The sequence below is a fragment of the Charadrius vociferus genome, unplaced genomic scaffold (genome assembly GCF_000708025.1).
Source record: "Charadrius vociferus isolate BGI_N301 unplaced genomic scaffold, ASM70802v2 scaffold70, whole genome shotgun sequence".
NCBI lineage: Eukaryota > Metazoa > Chordata > Aves > Charadriiformes > Charadriidae > Charadrius > Charadrius vociferus.
This window is the reverse complement of record NW_009646851.1, coordinates 62319-80741: the sequence shown is the minus strand read 5'-3', so window position 1 is coordinate 80741 and position 18423 is coordinate 62319. Positions and strand designations below refer to the sequence as shown.

The window sequence follows — 18423 nt, the reverse complement described above, 5'->3', positions numbered from 1 at the left end:
CTTTCATGGAGATGATACCTAATAGCAGAGGGTGTTTTTTTCCTTCTGCCTTATTCCAGCAAATGTTTGTTTCTGAAGCACTTCTATCCTCGGCATTTTTATTATTGAAGAGCCTCATCAGTGCGGAGGTCTGGGAGGATACAGCCGTAAGGCAGTACCATCTTGGGGCGCTATGTGACAAATAGCCTATTTTGCCATCCGGCAAAACACTTAACCATACATCTACATGTCCAGCTGCTGCTCAGGGTGGGGCTTTGAGTCACGTTCATGCCCAGCAGCCAGGAGGTAGGGTCAGGCGTTAGTTCCTGCAGCTCACCGCCTGCTCTCTGGCTGCGGTCCCGCAGCTCCTAGGAGGAATGGATGCGAGTTTAGTCACCATTCTGGCTATTCTAGCAGTCACGGTTACTCAGACGTCTGAGAGTAAGTAAATCTGTACTGTATCTGTTTCTATACTTCAATCTCCTAAAAGAAAACAAGACCTGAAAGGTATCTACCTGGAATTGCGTTTGCTTGAGCCTTTGCATGGGACCACAGATGGTAGCATAAAAGTCTGTACTGTAGCATGGTGAGAGCAAGAAAGTGAAACCCGTCTGTCTTAAACTGCACAGAACAATTGGCATTTGTTTCAGTGTAGTCAGATCTTCATTTGAGCATTTCCTTGATGTTCCCGCAACAAATGCGGGGACTTTATGATTCTGTAAAATGGCTTAAGCAAGGAAAAGCTGAGTGGGTTATCTGTCATAGCAAACACCAAGAACATCATAGCCAATAGACTTTAACTGCTGAAAGCACAAGACCTTTAAAGCTGTGATTTCCTGAGGGAACACCTAATAAAATTTCACTATTTGTTTAAAGCAATCTCTCTAGTTCAGGCACAATTTCCTCCTTTCCAAGCTTCTTGAGAGGGAATACGTTTAGAAAATCACTTGGTCTTTTTCCTATGAAGTTAAGTGGCCCTGGATTGCAAAGATTTAAAAAAAAAATGTTTTATGACAAATTTCATGTAACTGATTTCTCTCTGCAGAAAAGTAGTTTTGCATGCAGTTTTGTTCTGCATTTGGTGCAACATGTCTCGGGGATTCGGGAGACCTAGTAACACTTGCTTTGGTCTTCTTGCATTTTCATCAAAATTAAAAAAGTTTCAAAACAGATTAGCCAGTGCTGTGCTTGAATTCTTAGTTTTTCTTTGTAATTTTCTACTGTAAAATAAGCTGTGTTCACAGAGAAGATAACTCAAATTCTGGGGGACTTCAGTCTTTGAGATGTTACTTTGCCAAGCTCCACCGGCTTCATTAGGAGTAGGAATTGTGGAGTTCCTGGAGGATTTAGTCAACGCATGGACAAAATCTACCTTAAAATTTTATCCTGTTAAAATGGCCACTGCACCTGCTGGTGTGGGAAGGCTCTGGAAGTGCTCTTCTATTAGATTTATGATCTGGCCAGTCAGCAAGGTCTTGCACAATAGGACTGGCACACACATGCACAGGTCAAAGTAAAGGTTGTCTTAGAACGCGTTCTTTTATACTGAACCACCCGGCACAAAGGAAATACCTTTACCACCTAACTTTCCTCATGCAAATTTGCTCCACATTTAACAACAATATTCAAATGGCAGAACCCACAAAAAAAAAAAAATGGGCAGAACTGAATGTGGCTGTCTGGGCAAAGGCACACCCTACCCTGATCTGAAATAGATTTAGGGTTGACCCTAACTAGGGTTAGGGTTCTTAAGCTGACCATTATGCATCCATTTATTTCAGGGTCGTGGTACAGATATGCAAGTAAGATCTGGGCTGCTACATGCAAAATTGCAAGTTTCCTTTGCTTGTGGATGTGAACTGGTAGCTGTTGACAGAGGCCGGGAAAGCCATCTGGTGGCCAAAATTACAGCTAGCTGCAGGTGGGAACACGGCCCTGCCAGGCAGTGCCAGAAAATTAGATTAAGATTATTTTGTAGAGTGTGACAGGGATTTTTTTTCCCTGAATATAATTCAAAAGAAGTATTTGCAATTTTACTTTAAAAAAACCATGGTAGTCTTCCATCATCTCATCTCAGTGCCAAGGATTTACAGAGTGCCCGGGGGGAAGTGGGCAGCACTGCATGACAGAGCACGTATCAGGTTGGACAAGGGAACTTATTTCAGAGGTGGTTGGTTTGAATTTCAATTTGAGAAGGCAGAAGTTCTCTTTCAGAAACTCCTACAAGTATTTTATCTTGAAGATACGAAGAGAGAAATTTGGTAATTCCTGTAGAGTAAAAGCATCCAAAAGAAGTGTTGAATGATACAGGGTAGGAACAACAGCTAAATAAGACTTTCTGAGGCTTCCTAATGGAGTTTCCTGGGGTTATCCTAGTCAAGTTATTCCCGTAATGATGGTCTGGTCAGGGCAAGGGTGATCTATGCAGTGTGTGAGATGAGTTCCCTCTTATCAAATGGCATTGCTTTATAGAAAAAAAACAGATGTATGTTCACATGACAGCTTCTTTTTGCATCTTAATGTGCAAGATGTTATGTGGTTTATTTTTGCAAAGAATAGCAGAAATTTCACCTTCTGATAAGGCATTGGATACTAGTGTTTGTTTAACCATGTCAATATTACACACTGTTTTTGCCAGTTTTCAGTCTGCGTTGTATGTTGTATGGGGACAGCCAGACAGCTTGCAAACTGATAGTGATCAGATGGACAAAGACCCATTTGAACATCATGACCTATGTGATATACCCACCTGCCCATCTCCAGGCAGCCTTCCAGCCTTGAAAATCATGGAATAGTGTGGGTTGGAAGGGAACCTTAAAAGTCATCTAGTCCAACCCCCAAATGTCCATATCAACAGCAGTCCTCATAGTCTTCCCAGGAAACAAACTACCATGGGAAGTTTAAATTGAGTTCTTATGCTATATTCCTTGAACAACGAGCACTATTTCAAAATAATTCAGAGTTTCAGGGATTATCTTTTTAAGAAAAAAATCAAGTGGTTTTTTTTTTCAAATGCGCTAAACAAGTTATTCTCGCTAGAAAGGCAAAGCTTTCTTTTCTCTCCAATTCTTTTGAAATTGATAAAGCTATACATAGCATGTTAAGTAAATCCAGTATAATGAAAATATCAGCACTATTTTATGCCACAAGTCACATGCATCTGAAAAGGAGGTCCTTTTTAGGCATACTTGAGAGAGAAGGTGGGGTGAGTGAAGGTATTTTTCCAGTTAATATCTCGCTTGCTCTCTGCAAGGGTGCTTAACTTGCTCCAGTGGACTTTTCTGCCGGACTGAAGTATTTAGATGCCACCTAAAGATATGAAATAAAACTTTTAAAAAGCAATAGGTCTTCCCTGAATAAGACTTCTCAGGGAAGAAATGCCAAAACAGACAATAGCACCTGCTGAAATAATAACACAGCAATCCCCGAGTGGACTTGTCTCAAGATCTATTGCTAAGCTTGTCGGTCCTCTCAGTGGCTCCTTTAGTTTTCTGGTTAAAGAGCCTCAGTGTCAGACAACAGGTCTAAATAATTTTTGGGTAAGCAGCTGTGGATTTCTGACTGTGCCATTGAGCCATATAGACAAATTAAATGGGCAGCACTGAAAAATCTGTTTGACTGACAAATGGCACACAAAAGGCCATGCCAACATCCTTGTGGGAAACCACAGTTCTTTCCTTTTAACCACTGTTTAGACCAATGATTACTAATAAGACTGATCTCATTGCTGAAACCACAAAAAAAATTATGGCGTTGGGTTGGGCTGAAATCATTAGCTTTGTTTATATACCTCCTGGTTCCTTCCCAGTTGCGGGATTAGCGTGCTGTTACGGTAATAATGGACTGAGCAATGGAGCTGCAGGATGGCTCAGTGCTCCATCCCCTCCCCTGGGGCTCTGGGGAAATACAGGAATTCCTTGGCTCACTGCCCTGATTGTTCTTCACACAGAAAAAAAAAAAAAAAAAAATCACTCTTAAAACAGACTCCCATGTAAAAAGGTATCAGTTATCACAAGTGCCTCTATCAACACAGGGTTGCTGATGACACTGTCATGTTGTCTGGTGAAAAAGACCCTGATGCTGTGTATTCATCTGTGACTCAAAGACAATAAATTTCTATTTTCCATATTGTAGGTGTACTTTCAAGCACAGAACAACAACAACAACAACAAAATTAAAAGTGGCATCTTCTTTTTCGTCACAAAAACAGTGCAGATCAGAATTCCTCAAAGCAAACACCCATACAAACCTATGAAAGCAAGACAGCCTCCCCAGGTACACACATGAAAAGTTACTAGCAGGTTCTCAATCTCTGTGAGAAATGCTTCTGGCTCTTTAGGAAGAACGTAAGCACGACCTCATTCACATTTTATCCAAAATTTCAGTCTGCGTTCTGTTGGTGTATTCACCAGTTTCATCACATGCAGTCTATTCCGGGTTCTCAGGTTGGGCGGCACAGCTTTTTGTATAGCTGCATGAATTAGACGTCAGTGGCTTATTGCTCCAATTCAAAGATTGGCTGAGCATCAGGTAGTCGAATTCACTCTAAAACTGCTACTCTAGTGCTCTAAGTGGTATCTAAATGTGCAATTATAAACAAGTCTAAAAAATGCAGTTCCTGTTGGCTAAGTTCCTTGCAAACACAAGTAGCCAGTGAGATACTCATAAGCCCACCTGGATGCATCAAGAATTTTGCTTGATTTTCCTTATATGAGTTTGTGTATATTTTTTCCTTATAAAGTATAGAAGTACATCAATATTAATTTCTTAATTTTCTGTTATAAGGCGTACAAATGACTCACGTAGTGCTTGCTATATAGTGCCCTGTATTGTACTATAAAGCACAATACGGATGATTGAGATCTGGGGATCAAAGCAAGTGCTGTTTCTGAGTACATAAAGTGCGATGATAGTAGCCAGGCACTGGAGAGACCAGGAGAGGAAGAGTTCGGCAGGCAGGTGGATCATCCTAAGACCTTCTGTAATATCCAGCCGTTCCATGGGAGGCCGGCAGTGCTGGCCTTGCCAAGCATTTTAGTTTACCAGACTCCAAAGTAGCACAGGACTAGGCATCGCCAAAAAGCACAGCTGGCAACCTCTGATAGAGTTTAAGGTATAATTACCATTCTTTGAGGTTTTATCCTGTATAATCCTTCTGCCAGGAGCTGACTGGCAACATACTTTAGTGTCATACTCTAGTGCCATACTTTCCTGCCATACCTTAGTGTCACCAACACTGCCTTGACCCCTCAGGAAAAAATAAACTTAGTAGTGCACAATGAGCTGAATTCCCATTTGCAAACATCAATTAATTGGCTTCACAAGCAGTATTCTGTCGAAGAGACAAAAGCAAAGGACAACAGGGAAATAACACAGGTAACATTCAACACTTAATTAGTCCTTCTGCATCATATGATTACTTAGAGTCCTCTTCTCTGGGCTGCTGAGGAGGTAGCTGCTAGGCCAGCTGCTGTCTTTCACCCCCCCTTCCGACTGTGAAACCCCGGGGCTCTGTCATCAGCCCCACTGGTATGGAAGCCACTGGCAAGCTGCAGTGGGTGGTGTGATGGGTCTTCGGTGGCTCCTGTGGTGGGGGTAGCTGCTCGAGCTCGCTGCTGTGGCTCTGCTGGCACCTGTTATCCCAGTGCTCAGCGAGAACTCTCGTAAGGAACAAGGAACACAATCTTCTTGCTTATGGGAAAATATTTAAACGGACTTCTCATCTCCCGCTTACAGGGACTTAAACTGATTCTCCTGCTTCTTTTTTTCTTGCCCTATGACTCTTGTGCTCCGAGGTGAAATGATTACTTAAGGAACAGCATGATTTACAGGCTAAGGAAAGAAATAATAATCAAAACAAACAGGAAGAAGACTGTGTCTCCACTTCTCCCAGGTTAGTTCACGGACTGGGACACAGGGATCCTTGCTCTGCTCACTTTGAAGCATGGGTTTGATCCTGAGACGCTCCCATCCTAGATAAATCCCTGAGCCACACAGCTTTTCTTGTCCTTGAGTTGATGGAGGGAATCCCTTTTAGAAGGTCTGTCTCTAGAACAGAAGAAAATCAAACACCAAAATGTTAGTATTTGTCATGAAAAAAAATCTTGAGTTAGTTGCTTTTTAAGAGTCAGTGACTTTTTATTTTCAAGGTGGTATTAGCCAGCAGGAGAAAATCTGCAGGAGATCATTCCCTAGTGGAGACACGTTCAGCCATGGGAGCTCTCGGGGAAAAAGAAAACACAAAACCCAGCAACAGCATTAAGAGTTTCAAAGACAAAAGATAATGGGCCTGATTCAACCTCACAAGGCAGAGCTTTTAAATTATACTCCTGACATCTCCTGTGTCATTAATGTTGGTGATCTTCTTCCACAAATAAAACACTTAAATCTTTTTTTAAATTATTTTTATTTTAATGTAACAAGCCTTTACATACATGTGCAGAAGGAGAGGTGGAGGAAACTGTTCTTTAAACACCGAAACCACCCATCTGTCTTGTGGGAGGAGCTGAGAGGATGGTATCTCATCCCACAAGCTGTATAGACAACTAGCCCTTGACAGCTCTCTGAAATGCCCTTGCTACTAACGCATGTAGCATGGGGAGCAAACAGGAGGAGTCAGAAGTCTGCCTGCAGGTACAGGACCTCACTGGGATCACAGAGACATGGTAGGATGGCTTGTGTGCTGCAATGGAGAAGTATGGTCTTTTAGGGACTCTTTACAAAGAATGGGCCAGGAAAACAAGGGGGTAGAGAGTAGCTGGAGTGCCTGGAGCTCTGCCTGGGGATGGATGATGAACCAACTGAGAGCTTATGGGTCGGGATTAGTGGGCAGACCAACATGGGTGACATTGTAGTGGGTGTCTGCTATAGACATACTGACCAGGAAGAAGTAGACGAGGCCTTCTTCAAACAGCTGGAGAAAGCCTTGCATTCATAGGTCCTGGTCCTCATGGCGGACATTAACCACTCTGACATCTGCTGGAAGGACAATACAGCAGTGCTCAAGCAATCTACAAGATTTCTCGTGTGCATTGATGACATATTTGGGCACAAGTAATCAAGGAACCAGCAAGGAGAAGCACTCAGCTGGCCCAAATACTTGTGAACAAGGAAGAACTGGTCAGGGGCATGGAAGTCAGCATTGGCTGCAACATCCATAAGATGGTGGAGTTCAGGATCCTAGGAGAAGGGAGCAGGACAAAAACCAAGATCACAGACCTGGATTTCAGCAGAGCAGATTTACAACCTCTTCAGAGATCTGCTTGGAAGAATCCCGTGGAATATGACCTTGGAGAGAAGAGGGGTCGAGGAGAGCTGGCTCATATTCAAGGATCACCTCCTCCAAGCTCTAGAAAGGCCTGTCCCGACAAATAGAACGCCAAGCAAAGTGGCAGGAGGCCTGCATGGATGAGCACAGAACTCCTAACTTAACTTGAACATAAAAACAAAGTGTGGAATGAAAGGGTGGAAGCAGGGGCAGGTGACGCAGGTGGAGTATGGGGTTGCTGTCTCATTATGCAGGAATGGGGTTAGGAAAGCCAAGGCTGAGCTAGAGTTGAATCTTGCAAGGGTTGTGATGGACCTACATAAGGCCACAGAGACAGATGGGGTGCACCACCTACCAGTGCTGAGGAGGCTGGCTCTTGTCATTGTGAGGCCACTGTCAATTATCTTTGAACAATTGTGGCAGCTGGGAGAGGTTCCTGAAGACTGGAAAAGAGCAAATATCACTCCTATCTTCAAGAAGGCCAAGAAGGAATTTCCAGGGAACTATAGGCTGGTCAACTTCACCTCAATCCCTGGGAAGGAGGTGGAGAAAAACCTCCTGGAAAGCATTTCCAAAGATCTGAAGGACAACACTGTGATCAGGAGCAGAAAGCATGGGTTTATGAAGGGGAAATCATGCTTGAACAACCTGATAGCCTTCTACAATGAGGTGACTAACTTGGTGGTCAAGAGGAGAGCAGTGGATGTTGTTTACCTTGAGTTCAGTAAAGCCTTTGACACTGTCTCTTGTAATATCATCATAGACAAGCTGACAAAGTGCAGGTTAGATGAGTGAATAGTGAGGTGGACTGTAAACTGCCCGAATGACCAGGTCCCGAGCGTTGTGATTAGTGGCACAAAGTCCAATTGGAAGCAAGTCACTAGTGGTGTACCCTAGGGGTCAACATGGGGGCCAATACTGTTCAACATCTTCATCAATGACCTGGACAATGGGACAGAATGTGCCCTCAGCAAGTTTGCAGATGATAAAAAACTCAGAGCAGTGGCTGATTGACCACAGTTTTGCTGCATACAGATAGACCACAACAGGCTGTAGAAATGGGCAGAGAGGAATCTCATGAAGTTCAACAAGGGGAAATGCAAAGTCTGGGGGGGAATAACCCCAGGCAGCGGTACATGCTGGGGGCCAGTAGGGAAGGGAGGAAGAAATTTGTTTGGTTCATCTGCTTGGTTCACAGGACCTACAGGGCCTGATAATGAGGGAAAGGGAACAAATACGTGACTTGCTTGGTCACAGAGAATGGCTGCTTGCCTCATAAAATGGTGTTAGTTACGCTAACCACATTACCAGGGGTTGTGAGCAGAGGGTACTGGTCACAGGGTCACGGGAGGTGATCCTTCCCTCTACTCAGCTCTAGTGAGGCCACATCTGGAGTGCTGTGTCCGTTTTTGCGCTCCCCAGTACAAGAGAGACATGGACTTATAAAGAAAGTCCAGTGAAGAGCCACAAAGATGATGAAGAGACTGGAACATCCTGCATATGAGAAAAGGCTGAGAGAGATGGAACTGTTTATCTTGGAGAAGAGATGGCTCAAGGGAGTTCTCATCAAGGTGTTGCAACCATCATGCCCATACCTGATGGGAATGAAAGAAGAAGAGGGAGTCAGGATGTTTGCAGTAGTGCCCACTGACAGGACAAAAAGCAATGAGCACAAATTAAAATACATAAAATTCAATCTGAACACAAGAAAATATGGTGGGGTTTGCTGTGAGGGTGGTGAAACACTGGAGCAGGTTGCCCAGAGAGGTTGTGGAGTCTCCATCCTTGGAGATATTCAGGTGTCTGGACATGGTCCTGGGCAAGTGGCTCCCAGTGGCCCTGCTTGAGCAGGGAGGTTGGTCAAGAAGACGACCGCCGGGGGTCCCTTCCAACCTCAACCATTCTGTGAAGCCAACCTATGAATTGTCCCCTTCATATCTATGTTGTTTCTAACATTGTTATTACTCTTTTTAGCTTTGTTTCCTGGGGCCTTTAGCTGTTGCACAAAAATTTCAGATGAAATTCCCAAAGGAATTCTCCGAAGAGTGGAGAGGTTTGAAATCCAGAAAGCGGATGGCCTGTGTCACCTAGAAGCTGTTATGTAAGAGATGTTTTGGGTCCTTCTCTGTGAAAGGGGTACTGCCAAGTTAAAACCTATTAGGTGCTATTCAAACAAGTAGACTCTTAGAATGCTAACACCAATTCAATGAAAAACAAAATTGTGTGTGATTTAAGAACTGACCTTCTTTGTGCTATTTAAACTTCTGACTGCTAAAATTGAATTTTCTTTTCAGTAATAATATTGACCATTATTCAGCCTACACTAACTTTGACACTTGCTTTATTTTCAGAACTGAAGAATGACTCATGCACCTTAAGACTTCTCTTTCTTTTTCCAGTTATTGATCCTCTATGAACTTTGCCTAAACTTATTAAATCAGCTTTACTTCGGTACATAAGCTATTTCTATTTTTTTTTTTTTCTGTTACAATATCACACTGCTTGGGTTAAATTGATAAATTTCAAAGAAATATTGGACATTTTTTATTTCTAGACATTTGCATGATGGTCATGATAATAACAACAACAATAATAATAAAGTCATCTACTTATTTATTAGCCATAGAAATGCACTGTTTTTCACTGTGGGTCTTTCCAGAACCTCTGAAGTAGTAAAGCTTTTTTCACATTTTGGAAGACAAGTGTAATGATGCAAAGCTTAGATCCTAACTTTTACATATTTGAAACCAGACAAAAGTGAACAGACATATTATAAAATAAAATTTAAGATCAAACAATTCTATCTTTGTGGTCTTCATAGGTGAGTGATAAGTATGATCATTTAAGAAAATTGGGGGGGTAATATTTTTCTTTGAAACTGACAACCAATTTTTGCTCTGGCAGTCTCTACATAGAAGGCAGAAAGTTCTGTGTGAGCCCGCAGATTAGAAGAGTTAAAAAGTGGATGAAGAAGAATAAGCACAAGACATCCAGAAAAAAAACTCATGGTGGAAGGCAGAGAAGAACCAAAATTATTAAAAAGAAAGAAAAGAAACAGTAACTTGATGAAGTAAGCCCCATGATGAAGATACCTGTGACATACGGCACTGCAAACAAAGATACCAGACTTTATCAACAATGGATCATTGTAGCGACAAAGTGACTTTTCAAATATCTATGTGCTAGAGAAAGCAGTGGCAGAAAAAATCACTTGTACATGGGAACAATGCTGGTCAGATTACCAGCCACGTAGGTGTTGCTGATGATGTCTTGTAGCAAGTGCTTGCTGTACCTCCTAGATCTATTGGTAGACTTAAATCCTCCTCTCTCCCACCCTGCTTTCATGGCAACCTCTCCTGTGACTTCTATTTTAACTGCCAGTATGCAGTTTCTTCTCATCACTCTGTTATTCCCAGTCCCTTTCTTGGTCCCTGTTCTTCCTTGTCTGCAGACATCTTTGTGCTGTTGCCTGTTTTGTTTCTATTCTTCCAGTCATTAATATTTTCTTTTTCTTCTTACATAATTTTACAGATATCTTTCCAGATACTAGTTCAGTTGAAGTTGGCCAAAACCACATATCTTTTACCTATTCCAAACAATCTCTGCTCCCAGCTGTTATTATCATGAAAGGGTGTCGTTGTAGAGACGGACACGACACTCAATATCCAGTTACAGCAATCGTCCTCCTTTATTTTACAAGCACTGCTCTTTTATATCCTCTTACCTGGTTGCTTATCTGTGCATATATTCTAACATTCTACTGTTGCCCAATCCACTCTCACATCACACACCATTCAGCCAATACAATTGTTGATCACGCGCTGTTCATGCTCTGGGAAAAGCCAGGATGTTTGCCACCCCTTATCTTGTTTGCTCGGATCTTCTCAGGATTCTTCTGTCTCCTCAAGGGTACATGGGTATCTGTTCAGGGTCAGTGTTAAACTTATATTTTGATCCCTCGGACCAGCTGAGGTCTCCCACAAAAGACAATTTCAGTGATAATAACTGAGCCTGTTCATTGGGCTCAAAGTGTGGCATCCAAAGCTAAGCAATAAGGATAATCTCTGTTGCTTTTGTACATTCGGTTCCCTGTTCAAATCCTTCAGCTGGGTTCTTACTACCCTCTTTGCTGAATTTTTCGTAATTACCTTTGAGGATCGCACGTGTCTGTCAAGGCCTTCGTTTGAAGACCAACGAAGATGGCAGTCTGGCTACCCACTCCATAGCCTCCCTCCCACCGCACGGCACTGTCTTCTCCTGTGTGGCACAGTCTCCAATTCCCTCCCTCCTTCCCAGGAAACTTCAGACTAATTTAATATTTCCACAAAGTTATCACAGTCAATGGCACTTTTCCTCAGAGATGCAAATGTGGAACACAGCAAATGAGGAAAAAGAGAGGTCTTAAAAAGAATAAATGCCATAGAACTCATACTTAAATTATTTACCTAGTGAGCCAAAAATATTTAACATAGCAGCATAATTCTGTTCCTCCTCTTCCCCTACTAATTACTGTTTGTTTTCATTCACTGCGTTTGACTTAAATTAGCTCCTCAGAGTTATCTCCTGTGTTTGTTTTGTAATTGTTATGTCTAACTACATGCTGCAAACATGGGAGAAAGCACCTCAGACAACAGTAGATAGAAGCAGCTGCTGACAGGTTCCCTAAATAAAATAAAGGTGAACATCCCTAGCAAGGTCACTAGAGAATAGGTAGCATACTCCCACAGATGGATATCTGATGAAAGAAACTGACTCCTTCCAAAACAGATGAGAGAAAAAAAGAAACATAATTATCTTCTCCGATCAGCCAACAGCCTCCTAACAGGGATGAGGCAACTCATCTGACTCTTCTTCCAGTTTCTAGGGAATATTGTGTACACCGCGTACGTTGGCATCGCTCCATCCTCTGCCACTTAAAGCGACAACGCAGGGAGCCTTCTGCCAGGGGCAGGAGCTGGGGCTGTTCTCTCTGACTCTGAACATGCACGGAAGCTCTTCCTCCCGAACGCTGTGTTTGGCATGCTGGGGAGGCAGAGGATGTGACCCTGGCTCATGCAAGCTGAAACGGCACACGTTTTCCACCATGTCATTCGCGCTCTGGTGCCGCACTGCCTGGACACCACATGGATATAGTGAATGCGTATTAGACAGAATCCAGTTCTCCTGGGCCCAGGTTACCAGAGCACCAGGAACACTAAATTGCTGAAATATATTACACTATGGTATCAGTACCTCACTGTTTCTGGCAGTTCTCTTTATTTTCTTCCTCATGTTCTGCTCCGGATTCCAGATTTTACCTTCATGCTTCCCTCTTGACCCACAGATTTCTAGGTGGGTTTTTGATGGCATCTCAGCTCCTCATAGCTTTTCCATCAATGCAATCAGTGGCCTTTTGAGTGTATGGAGCGTACTCTAAGTATTGACTAAAGTGTGGAGTGTACCCCAATTTCCTGCTGGAGATATTCAGCATTTCACGGGATTAGAGTACGCAACTAACTTTCCAGGCTGAGGCAGGCACGTCTGAGGCCCCTGTGAACCACCTGAACCATTAAATATCGCCACTTGGTAAAGGCAAGTCAGGAAAGTTTGGGAGACTGGAGCAAGAAGGGAGCAAAGTCAAGCTGACGGTTGAGATAAGAAAAAGTGAAGCTGGGGCTCCAGATGAGACCACAGCAGCCATCAAGAGTGGGAAGTCCTGGACGCTCAGTCTGTTGGAAAGGAAAGGAAGGGAAGGGAAGTCAAGTCAAGTCAAGTCAAGTCAAGTCAAGTCAAGTCAAGTCAAGTCAAGTCAAGTCCCTGTTGGTTTAGGCATGGGCTGCTGGGAAGCTCCACACAGTCCTGGCCTGCAGACCTGTCCTCTGCCAGCTGTAAGAACCCAGTGCAGCTGCGGTTTTCTCTCCGGTTTGGAAACCAGTATCTGCTCCCTAGTCACGACCCGTTTTTGTACTGTCAGCTTTCTTGGCCCCCAAATCTTAGATTATTACCTGTTCAACAAATACTGCTTTGTATTTGAAATCATAACACTGCTGCAATTCCTCCTCTTACACATACTCTATAAAAGCAGCAAGGTATAATTTAAATGCATTTTTATAGCTTTTAATAACTGGAATTGTTACAATGTTATCAATATTTTAAGACCCAGCCAGATCTGCAACCCAAATGCTATTGAAATATTTGCACTTACTGGACCTACTCTAAAAGACAGGCTTTGATAGTTTTGTTTACAACCCCCAGTTCTTCAGAGTGTATGGAATGTTGTATCACGTTATCTTGGATGCAGTAGATCCAATTAAGAGATTGTGAGATGACAGAAGCCCTCTCCCAGCTGCCAAATGTGTTTCAAGTTTGTGTTCCTGTGCATTCTTTTGGGAATTAAACACTAGTCATTCAATCTAAAAAACTTTCTTCCATGATAGTGGTATATGAAGTATCAAAACAGCGCCTGAAAAATCTACTGTCTGGTACAGTTCCATTTACCCCTGAACCCTGACACACAAATACGCAAAAGAAAAACCTTCCAGTTTCCAAACCTTCACTTAGGTGACCTCATGCTCTCTGTACCTGAGCATTATTTTTGACCTTTGCTATTTTGTACTTGGCAACAAAATTAAATCAATACTTTTTCAGTAAAGTCATCTCAACATCTTGTTTTGTGGAAGAGATTATTACGGCACACGACTTTGTTTTCCCTGAAAATGCTGGCTAAAGCTCTTTTCAATGGGTTTAGGCACCTAAAGATGTAGCTGGCTGCGTCTGAAAACACCAGTGAGTATTTTAGTGACTTAGAAGTATAGCTCCCATTGAATTAAATCCAAATTAGGTCTGGAATTAATATTATTGAAATTTCCAATAAATTCACTTTTAAATGGTTTTAAGAAACAGCTTTAATTGTCTGGCTGTTTCATTTATTTTAAGCGTCATTAACTTAACCTAATATGACAGTCTTTATTTCTCTAGGAGGCTTTAGGAAAAAAGAGTCATAGATAGAATGGCTTAAGAATTACTAAACAGAAGCAAAGAACCTATTGGGTCTATTGAAACAAAACCAGCACCTGAAATTCGATACACTGGCATAAAACTAGAAGTAAAGGTGAGTCATCAGACAGGAAACACGTTTCTTTCAAAATAGTACTGAATTATGAGATCTCACCCACTTTTACACAGCTGAAAAATGGTGAGAGAGACTCAAATTCAAACTCCCCTTTTACTAAAACAGACTGGATTTTAACAGAGAAAGAAGTGTGTTTGCCCTCTCACTAGCAACGTATGAGCATGTTTCTGCTCCAAGGTTATTCTGAGTCACGCTGAGTTTCTTTGATACTACCATCTTTATTAAATGGACCTCTCCTTTCTCAGGTTTCCAGTTCTAAGGTTACCGGGGCACAGCATTCATTTTGGTACATTAGTCCAAATTACTGAGTACAGTCTCAATTGAAAAATCTCACTGGGCAGATTGGCTAAGCTTGAGAAAGGGAAAATGACCTGCATTCTTACAAACTGGGCTCAAAATAGTGGCAATCACATGTCTGGAGCACAGTTTAGTTAGAGGACTATAATTAATTACCTAAGAGGTCTGCAACAAGAGTCACCAACAACTATAATGTCATTACTGCAATTTTAACGAGAAAGTCATATAAAGCAATCGTAGTCTATCGCAACAGCAGCACAAGCAGGTCCTTTCATGGGAAAAAATAATAGTACTTTTTGTGTAAGTATTCACTTGCAATACACACAGTGACAGGAAAAGCAGAATAAAAAGAATAATGCTATTGACAACAATTATAAAATAAATTGTACTGATTAATAAGAAAAAGTAGTAGATCTTAGGCCATAAAGAACTAGTCATCAAACTAGTCTGCAAGAGGAGGGCATCTGGATTTGATGTAAATTTAAATTAGCATCTGGATTCAGAAACATCCTGAGGAGACAAATACACTGCTTTTAGCAGCATAGATTAGATACCTGGTCTCTGAATTTAACTTCAGGTAATTATTAAAAAACTGGAACTGCATTATGTCCTTGACCTCAGTTTTAAAATTCTGAAAATCCAGCAACTATCCATCACATTTTACTTTTCAGCTTTCCTTTATCATCTGTAGAGTGTCATCTTTAAATGTGCTTCAGTACTGGCACAATAAGAGCACACAGTTATAATTTTATTGGCTATAGATGGTCAGTTTGGTTGGGGCTTTTTCTTTTTGCGAATACATAATTTTAAGTTAATAGCAATAATTGCATGCATGTCTATGTCATACGATCTTCTACAACACGAAAAGTTAAAGACTACAGGATGTCATTCATCATCTCGTACCATGGACCATAGAAAAAGCAGTAATATGGATCATCTCCCCAAGCTAATCTTAGTCATTTTGGCACCTTTTTTTGATCAGATCCGTGAAGATGTAACACAGATAAGAAGATTGCTATTTACATCTGCATTTATTGTTGACTACACGACAAAAAGAAAAATTGCAAAAACCAATTCTGCCTTTATCATTTTGAAAGCAAATATGACATTTATCAGAAAAAAACCCCAACCCACCACGACGTAAGGGCAGGCTTACAGGGGAGCAGGTTTTGGCCGTCCGGCGGCAGCAAGGGCAGGCTGCTCTGCCAGGGAGGGCGAGCCAGGAGCAGAACGTGACCACAAGGCCGGCAGGACGGCGGCCCAGCCGACAAGGACAAAATTAGCATCTGGATTCAGAAACATCCTGAGGAGACAAATACACTGCTTTTAGCAGCATAGATTAGATACCTGGTCTCTGAATTTAACTTCAGGTAATTATTAAAAAACTGGAACTGCATTATGTCCTTGACCTCAGTTTTAAAATTCTGAAAATCCAGCAACTATCCATCACATTTTACTTTTCAGCTTTCCTTTATCATCTGTAGAGTGTCATCTTTAAATGTGCTTCAGTACTGGCACAATAAGAGCACACAGTTATAATTTTATTGGCTATAGATGGTCAGTTTGGTTGGGGCTTTTTCTTTTTGCGAATACATAATTTTAAGTTAATAGCAATAATTGCATGCATGTCTATGTCATACGATCTTCTACAACACGAAAAGTTAAAGACTACAGGATGTCATTCATCATCTCGTACCATGGACCATAGAAAAAGCAGTAATATGGATCATCTCCCCAAGCTAATCTTAGTCATTTTGGCACCTTTTTTTGATCAGATCCGTGAAGATGTAACACAGATAAGAAGATTGCTATTTACATCTGCATTTATTGTTGACTACACGACAAAAAGAAAAATTGCAAAAACCAATTCTGCCTTTATCATTTTGAAAGCAAATATGACATTTATCAGAAAAAAACCCCAACCCACCACGACGTAAGGGCAGGCTTACAGGGGAGCAGGTTTTGGCCGTCCGGCGGCAGCAAGGGCAGGCTGCTCTGCCAGGGAGGGCGAGCCAGGAGCAGAACGTGACCACAAGGCCGGCAGGACAGCGGCCCAGCCGACAAGGACATGCTCTCACAGTGCCCAAACAAAAAAGTAGAGCAGGGCCAGTGATGGCAAGCAGGGTCAGCCAAGAGTCCCGGTTTCTGGAACAAGTCTGTAGCCACGAGCAGGTTGGAGGTGAAGCTGGGAGGCCAAGTCAGTGGGTCAGGACCAGCAAGGGAGGCAGCCAGGCACTGGCACACCGCTGGCGCCACGCAGGATGGCACAATGTCACACGCAGCTCCCAAGAGAAGAGAAAGAGGCCACCGAGGGAGGCTCCTCACAGCCTCTCGTCACGCAGCTCTTTCCGCTGCAGCCCCATGCCAGGCGGCGTGAGCATGTTGTACTGGAGCCAGCGGTGTGCCCAGGCAGCCAAGCACCAGCGTGCGGGGAAGGGGCTACACGGTCTCAGGGTGCACCCGCAGCCCTAACACCAGCGCCTGCAAATTCAACGAGATGGACTGCTTCACTTCCTCACGAGCACCTGCTCTTCTCTAGAGCCACAACAGTCCCAGTACCCTAATGCCAGGAAACATTTTGCCAGCAAAGCGTCCCGTGAGAGGCTGGCGTTAGGAACCCATTTTGAAGTCTAGAATGAGGACACAGTTCTGGGGTTTAGGGTTTTTTGTTTGTTCTTGGGTTTTTTGTTGTTGTTTTTGGGTTGGTTTTTTTTTTGTGGTAGGAAGGGAAAAGAAGGAGGAATTGCAGTTTGAGATTTGCAGAGCTAAGTTCAATTTTTCTAACAAGAAGTCCACTTGGTCTGTAGGCACAGAAGATAACAGTGTATCTACATGATGTAACTATGCCATCACCTATTGAATTTGCGGTTTGCCCTCATGTTTTTTCAGAATGACAAATGGAACTGGCTTGTGCACAGCCTGGCATAAGCTTATCAGATGTGTGCAGCTTAACACGTGCAAACAAAACTTCTCAATTTCTCAGTAGCATTTCTCAATCCTCACACTACAAAGAGTTATGTGACAAATCTGTGATTTTACATGACGATAGCAGAACGGTTACAAGTTCAAAACAGATTGAACAAACATGATATGAGTTAAAAGTTTCAATGACAGTTTTTCCCTTTCTTTTACATTATGTTTACCTGCCCCTAAGATGGTGGAAATAACACCGTTTTAACACCCTGACATGGTGTGAGGTGAGCAAGGCGTTGTATTCTGCTAGCTGCAGCAATCAGACCTCACAGAACCTGACACCCGCTGCTCAGGGAGTGTATTTCTTTAACTTGAGTCAAAAGCCAAGTCATCCAGGCTTTAAAATTGGTGTGTGGTTTTTATTGAGCAGTTTTCCCACCGGCAGCAAAGGTTTGTACTCCCACTACGGGCAGGGAGGACTTCTCTGGGGATGCTCAGCAACCTGCGCAGCCATGGGTTAGCTGGTTTTACTTATATAAACATCATGGGGCCTAAAGGCCACAGAGGTTGGCACGTGGAACCCATACATTAGCTAACTGTCGATAGGCCAAATAACAGTAACGCCACGAGACACAGCTTGGCACCCGGGGGATCCACCAAGCTGGGACGACGCGGTTTGGGATGACGTGTCCATGGTGGGCAGGACGGGACATCACATCCTCTGCAGAGGATTTCGCCGGCAGACCCCCTGCGCACACCCCGAGCGCTTGGTCCTGGCCCACCATGGGACCTCACACAGGCAAGGGGGGGTGTCACAGGCCCGGGGCGCGGAGCTGCGCTCTCTCAGGAGACCTAC

The 18423-nt window shown here is 42.8% G+C and overlaps 1 protein-coding gene across 1 annotated transcript; it reads left to right on the top strand.

The window, feature by feature from the left end:
* The first annotated feature begins 356 nt into the window (after nucleotides 1–356).
* Nucleotides 357–10307, top strand: CCL28 (chemokine (C-C motif) ligand 28). The gene is made up of 3 exons (XM_009894183.1): nucleotides 357–420; nucleotides 9221–9347; nucleotides 10151–10307. The coding sequence occupies exons 1-3, from the start codon at nucleotides 357–359 to the stop codon at nucleotides 10305–10307; spliced, it is 348 nt and encodes a 115-aa protein (XP_009892485.1).
* Nucleotides 10308–18423: the final 8116 nt, after the last annotated feature.

Excerpts from the sequence above, each read along its gene's own strand:
- CCL28 (XM_009894183.1), top strand. The coding sequence starts at position 357 with ATGGATGCGAGTTTAGTCACCATTCTGGCTATTCTAGCAGTCACGGTT. Across the intron at positions 421-9,220 it reads GGTTACTCAGACGTCTGAGA|CTTTGTTTCCTGGGGCCTTT; the intron begins GTAAGTAAATCT and ends TACTCTTTTTAG. Across the intron at positions 9,348-10,150 it reads TGTCACCTAGAAGCTGTTAT|TCTCTACATAGAAGGCAGAA; the intron begins GTAAGAGATGTT and ends TTGCTCTGGCAG.